The sequence below is a fragment of the Chinchilla lanigera genome, unplaced genomic scaffold, assembly GCF_000276665.1.
Source record: "Chinchilla lanigera isolate Chin_1 unplaced genomic scaffold, ChiLan1.0 scaffold00067, whole genome shotgun sequence".
In the NCBI taxonomy this organism is placed as follows: Eukaryota; Metazoa; Chordata; class Mammalia; order Rodentia; family Chinchillidae; genus Chinchilla; species Chinchilla lanigera.
In genome coordinates this window covers 12,932,029-12,946,777 of record NW_004955468.1, presented here as the reverse complement: position 1 = coordinate 12,946,777, position 14,749 = coordinate 12,932,029, and the positions used below count along the sequence as shown (strand labels likewise).

General features: G+C 49.4%; 2 protein-coding genes across 6 annotated transcripts in view; one reads left to right on the top strand and one right to left on the bottom strand.

Moving 5' to 3' along the window:
* Positions 1–1,342: 1,342 nt before the first annotated feature.
* B4galt3 (UDP-Gal:betaGlcNAc beta 1,4- galactosyltransferase, polypeptide 3) lies at positions 1,343–12,257 on the top strand. 4 transcript variants are annotated; one of them, XM_013522355.1, is made up of 8 exons: positions 1,343–1,364; positions 6,646–6,824; positions 7,191–7,462; positions 8,014–8,249; positions 9,405–9,595; positions 9,724–9,846; positions 11,238–11,342; positions 11,474–12,257. In XM_013522355.1, exons 3-8 carry the CDS (start codon positions 7,204–7,206, stop codon positions 11,745–11,747), a joined length of 1,188 nt encoding a protein of 395 aa, XP_013377809.1. In that variant the 5' UTR covers positions 1,343–1,364; positions 6,646–6,824; positions 7,191–7,203; the 3' UTR covers positions 11,748–12,257. The 4 variants fall into 4 exon arrangements, with proteins under 4 accessions (XP_013377809.1, XP_005400320.1, XP_013377808.1 ...); XM_005400263.2 differs by lacking the exon at positions 1,343–1,364 and adding an exon at positions 5,793–5,899; XM_013522354.1 differs by lacking the exon at positions 1,343–1,364 and adding an exon at positions 6,055–6,244.
* An 83-nt stretch (positions 12,258–12,340) lies between these two features.
* Positions 12,341–14,749, bottom strand: part of Ppox (protoporphyrinogen oxidase) — a 4,051-nt gene continuing 1,642 nt past the window's right edge. For both annotated transcript variants that reach the window (XM_005400257.2, XM_013522352.1), the window contains 8 exons: positions 14,348–14,492; positions 14,050–14,240; positions 13,514–13,574; positions 13,221–13,339; positions 13,030–13,140; positions 12,783–12,932; positions 12,609–12,651; positions 12,341–12,525 (listed from right to left, as the gene is read on the bottom strand). In XM_005400257.2, coding sequence (XP_005400314.1) covers positions 12,383–12,525; positions 12,609–12,651; positions 12,783–12,932; positions 13,030–13,140; positions 13,221–13,339; positions 13,514–13,574; positions 14,050–14,240; positions 14,348–14,492 — 963 coding nt within the window. In that variant the 3' untranslated portion in view covers positions 12,341–12,382. The remainder of the gene's footprint in view (positions 12,526–12,608; positions 12,652–12,782; positions 12,933–13,029; positions 13,141–13,220; positions 13,340–13,513; positions 13,575–14,049; positions 14,241–14,347; positions 14,493–14,749) is intronic.

Here is a 14,749-nt window from a genome sequence, read left to right as displayed (position 1 = left end):
GTGAACTGTGAAGTCAAGCTGAATCCAAGCCTCACTACTTACTCACATATAATGATGTGGACTTGGACTTAATCCACTTGTTTTCTTTCTTTCTTTCTTTTTCTTTGTTTCTTTGTTTCTTTTTTCTTTTTTCTTTTTTCTTTTTTTTTTTTTTTTTTTCCTTTTTGAGACAGGGTCTCACTATGTAGTTCAGGCTGGTCTCGATCTCACTTTGTAGCCCAGGATGGCCATGAACTCATTCCTGTCTCAGCCTCCCAAGTGCTGGGATTGCAGGCGTGCACCACCACACCCAGCTAATCCACTTGTTTTCTGCAAACCTCACTGTCCTTACCTGTAAAATGAGTACATTACTCGCTGCCTTATGGAGAAGTTGTCAGAACATAAGAATATGACAACGTAAATGCTTAGCACTCTCTGTCTTCTAGCAAGTGGCCAATACATGCTGATTCTCTGTCCCTTAAATCTTTTCCTTTGCACGCTCTGCCTTCTAATCCTGGCTTCAAACTCACAATCCTCCTGCCTCAGCCTCCAGAGTACTGAGATTTCCAGCACGCACCACAGTGCCTAGTTTTTCTGTAGAATTTGTGCTAAAAGTTCTGATTACATTCAGGGGATGACAAAAGGGAATGCATGGTCTCTATTCTCAGAGAGTTTATAATCTGTGGCTGACACAGTCAGGGAGGACCAAGATTCCAGTCCTGTGCTACAGGTGCCATGACAGAGGAGGAGCACCTGGCCCAGAATGTAAAGTCACAGAAACGGTCCTGGAGGAGGCGTTTGCCTCTCCTTCTAGGAGTAAGCTGTAAGATGTAGGGACTCCACAGAGTCCCATAGGGTGGTGCAGGTAGAGGGAAGGATTTCTTTTTCTTTTGCAATTAATTATATTGGTACATTTTAGATACACATGATGATAACATTCATCATAGGGAATTTATACATTTTTTTTTTTCTTTTGGTCTTTTTGAGACAAGGTCTCACTATGTAGTTCAGGCTGGCCTTGAGCTCACTTTGTAGCCCAGGCGGGTTTCAAACTCAAAACGATCCTCCTGCCTCAGCCTCCCAAGTGTTGGGATTACAGGCGTGTACCACAGCACCTGGCAATTTATACAAAATATATCTTGCTGCTTTCCCCTACTTCCTTCCCCTCTCTTCGGCCCTCTTCCCCTCATCTACAAAGCTTTGTTTCCATTTTTTCCTTCCATTCTTTTTTCTTGTCCCTTCCCGCCCCCATGCTTGTTCCCCTTTCTTGTTCCCCTGGGGAAAGGATTTCTGTCTACTAGGTCAGTTCCAGAGTCCTTCCATGTAACACAAAATCCAAGTGAAGTAAACGGAGCAGATACGAAGCTGGAAGACGATACGATCCGGTGAGGAACAGAGCAGGGCGGGATCTGGACAAACTGTGAGCTGGGAGTAGGGGCTCAGGGATGGTTTTGTTTTGTTTTGTTTTGTTTTGTTTGAAACAGGGTCCACTATGTAGTGCAGGCTGCCCTTGAACTCACTATGCAGCCCAGGCTAGCCTCAGATTCATGGTGATCCTTCTGCCTCAGCCTCCAGAGTGCTGGGGTTACAGGCATGCACCACCATGTCCAGCTCCTAGGAGGGTATTTATGGAGAAAAGCTACCCTGTAGGTGGAAAATGTTAAATGACAGAGAGGATTTTAAAGACATTAAAATGTGCTTCTGCTCAGCTTCCTGACCCCTGCCTCCAGTGTTTACCTGGGAAACAAAGCACAGGTTTAAATTATTTGAAATTAATGATACTAGACTGGTGTTCAGACTGTTTCTTCTATTGTGTTGTATGTCACGACTGGAATACTAGGGCCCCAAGATTTACTGAGAATATAGAAAAACAGGATGTTGTGGTAGAAAGCAGCAGATTCGAATTTAGGTTTTCACAAATGAGGCAGTTATAAGCAATGAGTAAGTTCAGGGTGTATGCGTCCGGAGTGAAGTTTCTGGAAAAGAGAGATATTCTCTTTGCTCACAAAGAGATGGAAGGGAGGGTCAGGAGATAGCAGATAGGGAAGGGGTAGAAAGTGAAGATTAGGTCTGCAAGAGCAAGGTACCAGGGATAAAAACTTGGAGGGAGATCCTCTGGGAGAACCACATTTCAATGATCTGTAGAAGTCAGTTTTTACTCCAGTAAGCTTTTTCTTTTGTTTTGTTTTGTTTTTTGAGACAGGGTCTCACTATGCAGTTCAGACTGAGTTTGAACTCACTATGAGCTGAAGCTGGCCTTGAACTCATGGCAATCCTCCTGCCCCAGCCTCCTGAGTGCTAGGATTACAGACATGCACCACCGCACCAAGCTCCAGTCAGCTTTTAAAACAAAAGAAAACAAAACAAATAAAACAAAACAAACCCAGAGTTTTGGCTGGGAATGTAGTTTACAGACCTAGCAGTTGCCTGGCATGTGCAAGGCCCTGTTTTCAATCTCCAGCACAGCAAAAAACTAAAACCAAAAAAACAAAACCCCAGGGCTTTGCTGGGCATGGCAGGACATGCCTGTAATCCCAGCTACTCAGGAGGCTGAGGCAGAAGGATCACAAATTTAAGGCCAGCTTGCACAAGTTAGTGAGTAAGATCTTGTCTCAAAATAAAAATTTAAAAAGCCTGGGGGTATAGCTCAGCAGTAGATCACTCATCTAACATGTGTGGGGCCTTGAGTTTAATCCCTAGTACTGCAACAATAACAAAACAAAAACAAACGGTAACCAAAAATGTGGCTTTTTAAAACTTGACTACTATGTGCCCAAAATCCAGATGTATTGAATATTCCCATAGTTCTTTCCATTACAAAGCATCTTAATAGTGGATTCAGTTTACGAATGAAACCCAGAGAATGTACTGCTTAGCCACACAGCCAGTGGGCTTCAAAGCTGCTATGAAGTCTTCTACTGCATGACTAGGCATGTCAGCCAGTGGCCACATCCTGTCCGCCTCCTGAAAGTTCTCAGATGTACCTTCTCTCCTTTCATCCTACTGATGGTAGCTTGTTTTGCAAGAGCTTTATCTCACTCTGGGATTTTCTTTTTTAATAACAACACAAGAAAATGAGCCGGGCCTGGTGGCACATGCCTGTAATCCCAGCACTTGGGAGGCTGAGGCAGGAGGATTGTTGTGAGTTTGAGACCCACCTGGGCTACAAAGTGAGCTCAAGGCCAGCCTGAACTACATAGCAAGACCCTGTCTCGAAAAGACAACAAAAAAAGAAAGAAAGTGTTTATGACCATGTTCACAGAGCAAAAGTAAAACATAAAAACTATAAACACAGCATGATGAAATCATATATATATATATTGTCTTTTTGAAACAGGGTCTCACTACGCAGTTCAGGCTGGACTTGAGCTCACTTTGTAGCCCAGTCTGATCTCAAACTCACAATGATCCTCCTGCCTCAGTCTCCTGAGTGCTGGGATTACAGGCATGCGCCACTATGCCCAGCTCAATGAAATTATATTCAATCATTATGCAGAGGAGGGGAAAGGAAGACTACAAGGAAATGGACCCAAATATCCACAGTGGTTTTGCTTGTCTTTATACCATAATTTCCTTCCTACTTTTCTTCATTTATCAAATAGTCAATCAATACACATTTATAACAAGGAAAAGACATTATAAAAAATAAATAACAATACACTTGTGGTTGAAATACTTGGAAATGTCCTGCCTGCTCTTCAACTTCCTGTCCTTCCAATCCCTCCAAAGATGAAGTTTTCAGGACTTAGTAACCATAACTGAAACACAAGGAGTTTGGGAGCAATCTGTCCCTCCATGAATGGCCAGCTCCTCCTCTCCTTCCACCGACTCCTTTGCCCAGAGTCCTTACAAGACGGGAGGTCACCTCCCAGACTGGAGATGACACCTGTCGTTCCAGGTAAGGAGCTCACTCAGGAATTTTTGTCGTAAATCCTAAATAGCCTTCCTGCCTCTGATCTTAACCCTTTTGATAATGCTCCCTTCTGATCATAACACTCTCAGTTTAGAAGATTTCAATGTCTTCTTCTTGCCCTTGGGGGAAACCCCTTTTTTCCTTGTTGATTGTACCACTCTGCTACATCCCTGGCTCCAGTCTCTTTTAAAATGCTGTGCTGAGTCTTTTCATCATTTTGCACCTGCTCATCTCATCTTGCATCTAGGCCTTCCCTTCATTCTATTGGCTAGCCTTACCACTCTGACTTTGATTTCCCAAATGACCTAATTTCTTCCTTCTTTGTAGATTTTTGCCTGGAACACAGCTCATTTTCAGAAATAAGCGAAAAGTATGACTCTCATCCTGCTAAAGAAAAAAACTAGTCTGACAGTTGCTAAGAGAGTAAAGACAGCTGGGCATAATGGCACATGCTGTAATTCCAGCACTTGGGAGCTGAGGCAGGAGGATTAGGCCAGCCTGAACTGCATAGCGAGAGCTTGTCTCAAAAACAAAACAAAGCAAACAACAACAAAAAAACCTAAGACAACAAGCACAAGTGGGAATTTATAGACAGAATAAGGGAGTCAGTGCATAGAAGGAAAAATGACATCAAGGGAAGGGGATTCCTAGTAAACTGACTCAGCAAGTTTCTTCCTGAAGACAGGTGAGGGCGATAGGTATCAAGGGTGTGTGTGGCGAGACGGAGCGGGGGGGCGGGGGGGGATTCTCCATTCTCTGGTTTGGCAGGATTCTTGCTAAAACTGGCTAGGCAGGCACAAGATAGGGCCTAAGGATAAGACCTAATTAAAAAGAGGACCCAGAGGAACCTGTCCAAAGTTTGGCTGAGTCAGTCTCCTCCAATACCCGCATAAAAATGAACACATTTATTATGTTAAACTCATGAAGAAATGTTATAACTGCTACAGGAGAAAATCTGGAGAACAGACATATTTACGGGCCAGGCATAGAACACTGAATTAACAACATGGAAGCAAAACCTGCTTCTTTTCCACAAGTGGGGAGTAGGAGGTTAACCGAATCTCTACTAGACAAGACAGAATTGGCATGCGGATCGTTTACCTATACTGAGTTGTAAAACTCGAAAACAGAAAACAGAACCGTATAAAAGGATGTGCTATAGATACATCTTTTCGGTTTCCCATTAGCCTGCACTATTTCTGGAAAGCCTTTCCGGAATCCTACGTGTGAACGAGGCATCATTTCTGGGTTATGATATTCATCACACTATTGTTTACGTCCGTGCTTCCTCTCATACACACACAAGAGACCAGGAGCTTTCTGAGGCCGACACAAAGAGTAATTCAGGTCTCTTATTGTTTCCGCAGCGTGCAAATTTGCTTCTGAGAAGCACAGTATGCTAGGGGGCCAGCGGATAAACATTTCTCAGCAAGGTGGCGTGCATTTACTCTAACGCCTAGAAAAATACAGTTTTACCTTAACGCAGGCGCTGCGTTTCCCTCTATACTCAGTGTTTCTCTATTTTATTAACTGTTTCTGTTTGAAGGCCTGCCGGATACCACGAAGATACAAAAATGCGCTAGAGCAGTCTGCAACAATGTAGCCTCAGCAAGAAACAATTTTGATAGGAAGTAGCACTAGGCTGCAGGGGGCGCCACCGACACACTGGAGAAAGGCCCAGCCTCCCCTGTTGATAGGTTGTCGGATGCACCAGACACCGGCCCCTTGGCCCCGTGGAAAATGAAGGGCGTGAGCTCCTGTCTTAACACTCTTAGGGGGCGAGAAACGGAGTCCCGTTAGGACACTGAGGTCTGGGAAGAAGCCTTGAGCTTGCTCCGGGAGTCGCAGGGCCACTCGGCTCCTCCCGCCTGCACCGCCAGCCGGCCTGGCCCGGCAGCCCCGCCCCGTGACGCGAGGCCCCGCCCCGCGGCGCCCGCTTTCAAGATGGCGGCGATGAGACATGCCCGGCTGTCGGGGTGGCGGTGACGCCGGGAAGCTGGAGGCCAGGTACGTAAGCGGGGGACCGTGGAAAGAGAAAGAGCGAGGCCTCGGAGAAGGCTTTGGACGGATTGGAGGGTGCGTTTCGGAGAAAGGCTGGAGGCAAGCTGGAGCAGGGCTGGGAGCTCGGGGGGAAGTGTGGACGGGGGCCGGGTGGGCTCACGTAGCACGGGAGTGCAAACGCGAGAGGAGATGGGGATGAGATGGGCGTGCTCGCAGAGAACTGGATTCTAAGCCCTGGCCGAGTGCAGACCACGCCCCTCCAGGTGAACCCGCCCAGGTATCCCGGCCGCCTCTGCCCCAGTCCTTCTTCTCACCATTTGTGACATCAACCAGAAGGGAAGAGTGGAAAAGGTAGAGGACGCCACCCCCACCCTGCTCCCCGCAGCTCCCGGTGCACAGCTCCCTGCACCTGCGGAGCGTGAAGAACGCAAGGAGCGTGTTTCCTACTTCCCTGGGCGCGCCTGAGGCCACTCAGTGGTCCTCTCAAAACCGTGTCGCTTCTTGAACGGATTTTCTGTGTGAGAAAGCAGTGTCTCCAGCAGTTACTGTGTTCCCAATCCTCTAACAAATCCGTCCTGTTGGAGTGGGAGCAAGAGATTGAGTACAGACCTGAGTGTGTCTATAGAATCACTCCAGGCAACCTCGGAGAAAGGCCAATGACCTGGCATCTTCTGCTTCTCTTCTTTACAACCACTTTCCCTCACTTCCCTGGGGAACCGGCTTCACCCTGCTCTGATCTCTGCCCCATGCAGGTGGCTGGTTATCCTCGACCGCTTCTGTTCCAGCCGGTCCCGGATTCGCTGGTGGAGAGCTGGATGGAGCCTTTTCCCGTCCTCTGTGGCATTTCCAATTTTAGATAATGCCTCACATCTCTGCACCCCCGGGGCCCCCTGGAACCCCCATGATTGGGAAGAAGACAGCCTGAATCTGGGTGAGTCTCTTTTACTCTAAACTGGGGCAGGGGTCGTGCTCTCCAGAGACTTCGGACAGGGACTCCGAACTTGAATGACGGACTTGAATGACGTAAGCATCCTCGGGGGAGGGGACTGAGGGTAGATGGTGGGAGTGATTGGGGTGGTGGGTGAAAGTTAAACGGCCGAAAGTGACAGGTACCACGGTTGGTGCTTACATTCTATTTTCCATGCGTGATTGTACCCCTGTGTGCACCTTTCTGTGACTTTGCTATAATTGTTTCTCCTCTTTGCCTCTGGCACCACCTTCACGCCTATCCACTTGTCTTCCTGATGGCTTGCTCTCTTTCTGCCTGCTCCCAGAACTCCCCTCTCTCCCTCCCCAGGCCTCACCTCAGGATGTTGCGGAGGCTGCTGGAGCGGCCTTGCACGCTGGCCCTGCTTGTGGGCTCCCAGCTGGCCGTCATGATGTACCTATCATTAGGGGGATTCCGAAGCCTTAGTGCCCTATTTGGCCGGGATCAGGGGCCAACATTTGACTATTCTCACCCTCGAGATGTCTACAGTAACCTCAGTCACCTGCCTGGGCCCCCTGGAGCCCCAGGGGTTCCTCCAGCTCAAGGTCTGCCCTACTGTCCGGAACGATCTCCTCTCTTAGGTGAGTGCAAAAGGAAGCAGGAGGCGCAGGAAAGGACAAGGTGTGGGGGTGAGGGGTCTTGGGCAGGCTTGGAGTGGCAGGAATGGGGCTTAAGAGATTCAGGTACTGTGAAGGTGGGCTGAGGTAGACAGAGAGGACTCTTAATTCAGTTTACACCAGGCTGTCATGTTGAGCCACAGCTTTCCACTGTCTGCCCATTTATAGGTTCTTTCTGCCCCAAGGTAGGAATTATTTCCCCAGTAGTTGAGCCCTAGTTTAACTAGTTGGTAGCCTTGCTCTTTTCCACCCCCATCTGCACCTTTAACTGCTGTGAGGCAGGACAGAGTTATGGAGCCCTAAAAAACAAAGGCAGGCTAGGTAGGAGCCTGTACTTTCCAGACTTTGTGCAGCAGCCATGGAGGGAAAGCTAAAGCTTAGGAGATTTCTGAGTGAGGCCTGGGGAAACCGAGCCCAGAATCAAACTGCCAGGGCCAGAGCTCTTCCTGGGCCCTGGTGCTCATTCCTTTCTCCTTGCCCCTCCAACTGTTGAACGTACTATTCCCTCTGCACAGTGGGTCCTGTGTCGGTGTCCTTTAGCCCGGTGCCATCAATAGCAGAGATTGTGGAGCGGAATCCCCGGGTAGAGCCTGGGGGCCGGTACCACCCTGCAGGGTGTGAGCCCCGGTCCCGAACAGCCATCATTGTGCCCCATCGTGCCCGGGAGCACCACCTGCGCCTTCTGCTCTACCACCTGCATCCCTTCCTGCAGCGTCAGCAGCTTGCTTATGGCATCTATGTCATCCACCAGGTAACACCCCCCCCACCCCGCTACCTACCCCACTCTGTCTTTTGTGTAAGGAAGTCTCAAGTAAATACCATTCTCTTCTCATCTAATGAGTCCCTGGAATAATTGTAAGATGGCCGACTGTGGAATGTGGAGAAGCACCTGGCCTTGTTCTTCTGAATTTGTTAGTCCTATACTTCTCATTATTCTGTGTGGGCTCCCTCTGTCCTATACTATTTTTTTTTGTGGGGGGTGAGTACTGGGAATCAAACTCAGGGCCTTGCACTTGCCAGGCAGGAGATGTGCGACTGAGCTACATCCCGGGCACTATTCCTTGATTGTTCCTTTTTTAAGTGGCTTATGCATATTTGGAATTGGGAAGATAAGGGCTAAAGCTCTAGCTCTGCAACTTGTGACATGCATGAGTTTGAGCAAGATAACGCTCTAAAATGAGACAAACAAGCCAGGCATGTTGGTGCATGCCTATAATCCCAGCCCTTGAGAGGCTGAGGCAGGAGGATCACCATGAGTTCAAGGCAAGCCTAAACTACATAGTGAGACTGTCTCAAAAAATAAACAAACAACAAAAAAGCAACGAGAGAGAGAGAGAGAGAGAGAGAGAGAGAGAGAGAGAGAGAGAGAGAGAGAGAACAATAGATAAATTAATTTTTTTTTTGGTTTTCTTCTGGTACCAGGAATCGAACTCACAACCTTGCACTTGCTAGGCAGGTGCTGTGCCGCTGAGCTAAATCCCCAGCCCCAATAGATAAATTAATATATCACCTGTTTCACACAGTTGTTAGCAGGATGAAATGCTAAACAGTAGCACCTAAATATCAGGCACACACTGCTATGTGAAATTTTTTTAAAAATTGTTGAATGATTAAATGAAAAAGATATGCCCAATATGGTGACGCATACCTGTAATCCCAGCACTCGGGAGGCTGAGGCAGGAGGATTGTCACGAGTTCAAGACCAGCCTGAGCTACAAAGTGAGCTCAAGGCCAGCCTGAACTGCATAGTGAGACCCTGCCTCAAAAGGACAAAAACAAAGGTATCTTATCTTTCCCTTCATTCTCCTACTGCACATCCCACTTAGATTTCCATCTTAACACTTTTGTACTTCACCCCCGTTATGCTCCCTATCACACAGCCTGGGCCCCCTCCATTATCTTCCAGGCTGGAAATGGAACATTTAACAGGGCAAAACTACTGAATGTTGGGGTGCGGGAAGCCCTGCGTGATGAAGAATGGGACTGCCTGTTCTTACATGATGTAGACCTCCTGCCAGAAAATGACCACAATCTCTATGTGTGCGACCCCCGGGGACCCCGCCATGTTGCTGTTGCCATGAACAAGTTTGGATACAGGTAGAGGGCAGGGAAGGGTGTTGGGAAGCAGGGAAATTAACCATCTTGTGGAATGGCAGCCAAGGGGATTGTGGGTAGGGATGTCTCTCCAAAAGGCTTGTGGAATACAAGAGTCTTTCTCTCCCTAGCCTCCCATATCCCCAGTACTTCGGAGGAGTCTCAGCGCTCACTCCTGACCAGTACCTGAAGATGAATGGCTTCCCCAATGAGTACTGGGGCTGGGGTGGTGAGGATGACGACATTGCTGCCAGGTTAGACTTCCTGCTCCCACCTCCCTCCCCACCCCAGCCTTTAAGACCATGCCTGGCCATAGCCTTCCAATGCTAACCTTTAGCTCTCTGGTCCTATACTGACTATGTTCCTTTCCTTTAGTCTTTTCAGTGTACCCAAGTCAGGCTTTGCATGCTGCTGCCCATTCTGGTATCCTTCTATTTTCTATAATCGGTTAGTTATAGTCCTAGGAGAACAGATATCAGTAGGAAATATTGTCATGGGATTCCAGAGCTGGAAAGGGGCCTAGACAGTTTAGTTCTGCCTTCTGCCAGGCTTGCATCCAGACCACTTCCTGTGGAGATGGAGCGGGGTTCTGCTCCATGGTGTCTAGTATCACTTAGGAAAGGAAAAGGGCCTGTGCCACTTGGCATGGTGCCAACTCATTTTTCAGCATGTGAAACATCCTGACCTCCAGCCTCAGCTGACCCAGTTTAATGTCTGGTGTGAATATTTGGGCTTAGTATGCTGGAACCATTCCTCCCCTCCCCCTTGTGTCCTCTAGGGTGACATTTATATGAATTCTCATCCTGTGTGTGTGTGCAAAGCACTCAGCAAATTCAAAATGTTTGCATTCTTTTAGTTCCTTCCCAGGCCGTCTTCACTTCTTGATTCTGTGTGTGAGAATTGAGATTTGCTTAACTGTTTCTACTCTTTACATAATACACAGAGGCAGGGGGAGAGCCGAAGGGGTAGCTTAGCTACTACTCCAAATAACAATTGTTGGGCTAGGGCCACATGCTGGGATCCCAGCCCTTGGAAGGCTGAGACAGCAGATCACTGCAAGTTTGAGGCCAGCCTGGGCTACATAATTCAAGGCCAGCTGAACTACATAGCGAGACCCTGCTTCAAACAAACAGAAGAATTGCTGGGCTGGGATAGTTTAGTGGTAGTGCATGTGTTTAGCAGGCACAAAGCTCTGAGTTTGATCCCTAGCATGCATGTGTGTACACACGTGTGTGCACACGCGCGGGGCTGAGTTTGCATTCTTAGTGTTTTATACAGTTTTGACAAAATGGCCTTTCTTTGTCCCTCCCACACTGCACAGGCAGCTCCTGGGGGCCATTCAGGAAGCAAAGGTTGGAGGTGCAAACCCACCTCTGCCAGCTGCTTAAAGGCCCAGGGCACTGCCTGGCACTGGGCCCTGTGGATTTGGAGTCACCCAGCTTTTACATTCCCTTCAGCCGTTTCCTTCTTTCTGTTTGATTTTCTCCCTCCTTTTTGAACTTGGCACTTTTTCTACCTAACTGGTAATAATTGTTCTTTGTGTACAGAACTGTGCAGCCCCTTCCTTGCTGGCCTTTATTCTTGTTCACTGCCAGCAGCTTTCCTCCACTCTGCATTCTCCACAGTCCTCTCCCTTTTCCCATAGGGTACGCCTGGCTGGGATGAGGATTTCTCGGCCCCCCACATCTGTGGGGCACTATAAGATGGTAAAGCATCGAGGTGACAAGGGCAATGAGGAAAACCCCCACAGGTAGGAGGGAGAACTGCTTGGGAATTGTTACTGGATTCTCAAGGCTCTGTATCCTTAGCCAGGAAACTCCCAAGAATCCCTAGATTCCTCACTGTTCTTCTGAATCGTAGTGTCCAACTTTTCACCCTCAGATTTGACCTCCTGGTCCGTACCCAGAATTCCTGGACACAAGATGGGATGAACTCACTGACATACCAATTGCTGGCTCGAGAGCTGGGTCCTCTCTATACCAACATCACAGCAGATATTGGGACTGACCCTCGGGGTCCCCGGGCTCCCTCTGGTCCCCGTTACCCACCTGGTTCTTCCCAGGCTTTCCGTCAAGAGATGCTGCAGCGCCGGCCCCCAGCTAGGCCCGGCCCTCTGCCTACTGCCAACCACACAACCCACCGTGGTTCACACTGACTCCTTGCCCACTTTAGTCATGAAACTGAATAAGAAGGTTGTATTCTCCCCACCCTCGGCTCCTCATGCTCTTAGAGGGATGTGGGGGAACTGAACTTCAGTGCTATGCTGGGGGGCAGGGGCCTCTCTGCACTGCTGGACTGGAGCTGGGCTCCTCTAGACCTGGGAGATCACTCTTTCTAGGGTCACCTGCCAGGCCTTATGAATGTGAATCTTTAATGTCATGATTTTATGTGATGACTCCTGGGAGTCCCCTGCCCCTGGGGTAGGAGCAGGGCTGGACCCCACGCCCCTTCCTCTTCCGTGGACATCACTCCCTTCTGAGAGTAATCTGGCTTCTCCTGGGACCTCTGTGAATATTTATTCTATTTATGGTTCCCAGGAAGCTGTTGGGTGAAGGAAACCTTTCCCTGGGTACTTTCTGCCAGTGCTGGAGTAACTCCCTTTTCTGGTCCAGGCTCAGGGGGCTGGGATTTTGATATATTTTCTAATAAAGGACTTTGTCTCGCCTTTGCTCCTGCTCTGTGCATCCTAGGCACACTTAGTCCCCCTCTCCCATCATGCCTACATTTCACAGAATAGCTAGACCAAGCTAAGCACCATCAGCTTTTATTTCCATGAGTGGGAGCTGGGGATCAGCTGTTCAGTCCTGTGCCCAGGACACTGACTGCTGCCTGGCGCCCACTCTCTATACAGTCATTGACAGCAACCCCATTGTAGGAGGCACCAGCCAGAGTCAGGGGCAGCCTCTGAGCAGCCAGGAACTGCACAGCAGACTCTGGAAAGAAATGATGAAAGGAGTATTTTTGCTGGGCTCTCACTTTCTCAGCCCTCCTCAGCCCAGCTGCTTTCCAAACTTACCCATTTTTTGCCAGTGACCTAGTGTATACTGGGGGATGCAGTTCTGGGGAGAGAGGAAGAGGAAGAGGAGGCAGAAAAGAGTTTATTACTGATTTTCCAAGTTCTAGCTGACATGTAAGGACATATTATCAGTTGCTGCTTTTAAGGCCTACAATAGGTTTGGCCCCCACTCACCTTGTGTAGATGGACCAAGCAGTGACTTGGTTGTTCCTTCAGTCCTAATTGTGTGGCAACTGCGTCCTGTGCCTGCTGTAGGAACAGCTCCTGAGATAAGGCGCAGCCACTAGCTTCCAGTGTGTGCAGCCAGGAACCTCCCAACATCACCTAGGGAGAGAATGCAGCACTGACCAGCCTGGCCTTGCCTGCACTGGAACACAGGTGCCCTTTGGAAAGCCCGCTGAACCAATCTGTCCCCACTCACAGTCACTCTGAGGCCAGGGGAGCTCCCATCCTGCTCAGGGAAAGCAATGGAGTCATACACGATTCCCAGAACCACAGGGTCTTCAGAGGATGGCACCAAATGTCCAAATCCCTGGAGAGGAAGAAATTGATGGGCTAGGAGGGGAAGGGCTCCAGCTGAGCCTACGTCTCCCCTTCCCCTCTCTGTCATACCTGGACAGGCAGATGAGCTCCTCGGTACTGCAGGTTCACCACAGCTACAGACACGGCAGTAATGGTGCTCAGGATATGAGCCAGAGGTGCAGCCTCAGCAGGGAGCAGCTTACTGAGCTCTGGGGATGAGGCAGAAGCCCGATTCACAGCACCATTACAGCAGCTGTCTTTGGGATTAGACTCCCCTAGAGCTGGCTGGGTTAGGGGCTGCATGGCGTGTGGCCCTGCTGGCCCAGGTAGGTACAGCTGTTGCCTCATGCTTTCTGGCTAAGAGGAGGGGGCTACCCTCTTACCTGAAGCTGGAAGGGCGCTAATAATGTGGTCAGCCTCCAGACTGCTGTCCCCTAGAGAGACCTGAGAAGATGAAAACATTTGAGAGACACAGTGATAATGAATTTCAGGGATAGGGTAAGACTTTTGTTGCCTCACATTCAAGTATCCCAGGCACTCCAGTGGCAGGAAAGGCTGGGTGCTAACCCAGGATGAAGACACTAAATGACTGTCATGCTCACAAAGATCACTGCTCTATATGCCCTGGGAAGCGGGCCAGATGCCAGTGTGGCCGCTCTGAAGTGTTCAGTGAAGCTGGATTGTCCTTTCTCCATCCCCAAGCCACTTACAAGCACTACTTCTATCCACAGAGTTGCATCAAAGGAGTCTTTGAGGAAGGTCCACAAAAAGGCCTAGCAACCTGGAGTAACCTTTGTCCACATAGCTTCTAAGGCAAACAATGTATAACTCGAGTTCTATACCCCCGGCCTGGTTGATCCTCTTAGACAAAGATAAAAACACTGACACAGGTCCATTATACTCCAGAAGGTTCCCCTACCTTCCAGTGCCCTTCTGCCTGGAGGCTGAGCCCACAGACTGGCTGGCCTCTGAGAACATGGACCCCCCTACCAGTCAGGTGGCTGTCAAGGGCCTGGGGCAACATTTCCAGTCCTCCACGGAGTGACCACTGGGTCCAGCGCTCAGCCCGGGCCCGGCGAATAAGTGCTGAGTCCGGCTGTGGCCTCCGCTCTGCAGCGAAAGAAGCAAAAAAGAATGATCACACTAGCACTTCTTTTACCTGTCCCTCGCTTTGGGAGTCCTCAATATCTTCACCCTTGGAACCAAGCCCCCCTCACCTGTCCCCAGCAGCAGCCCCAGGATTACAGAACGATGGCTTTGCTCAGCTTGGAAGAGACTAGGAAAGCAAGACCTGACGCTGAGCTCACGGCTGTTGCCTGCAAACACTCCACGGCAGAGGCTGTCCATGGCTAGAGATGCCACCTTAAGGGTGAGACTGGGAATGAGAGGCCAAGGAATAAGCTGCACTGACTGGCTTCTACCACCCCTGCTTGGTGGAGAATGGGGTGGGGACGGGTGAGCTGGGCAGCGTTCCCGCTGTCACAGAAGGATGGGAAAGAAGTGAAGGCATTCACCCCGACACTGAGTTTGGGCGATTGCCAGAGTAAGAAGAGCAGAGGGCGTCCCCAAGTGATACAAAAGAATCCCTGGGTATAGGTCTGAGGGCGGGCGGCGGGGGA

What these genes read in the sequence shown, in the direction of transcription:
- B4galt3 (XM_013522353.1), top strand. Translation starts at nt 7,138, where the DNA reads ATGGCTTGCTCTCTTTCTGCCTGCTCCCAGAACTCCCCTCTCTCCCTC. An exon ending in ATGAACAAGTTTGGATACAG is followed by an intron (nt 9,596 to 9,723) that starts GTAGAGGGCAGG and finishes TTCTCTCCCTAG; the next exon opens with CCTCCCATATCCCCAGTACT. An exon ending in AATGAGGAAAACCCCCACAG is followed by an intron (nt 11,343 to 11,473) that starts GTAGGAGGGAGA and finishes TTTCACCCTCAG; the next exon opens with ATTTGACCTCCTGGTCCGTA.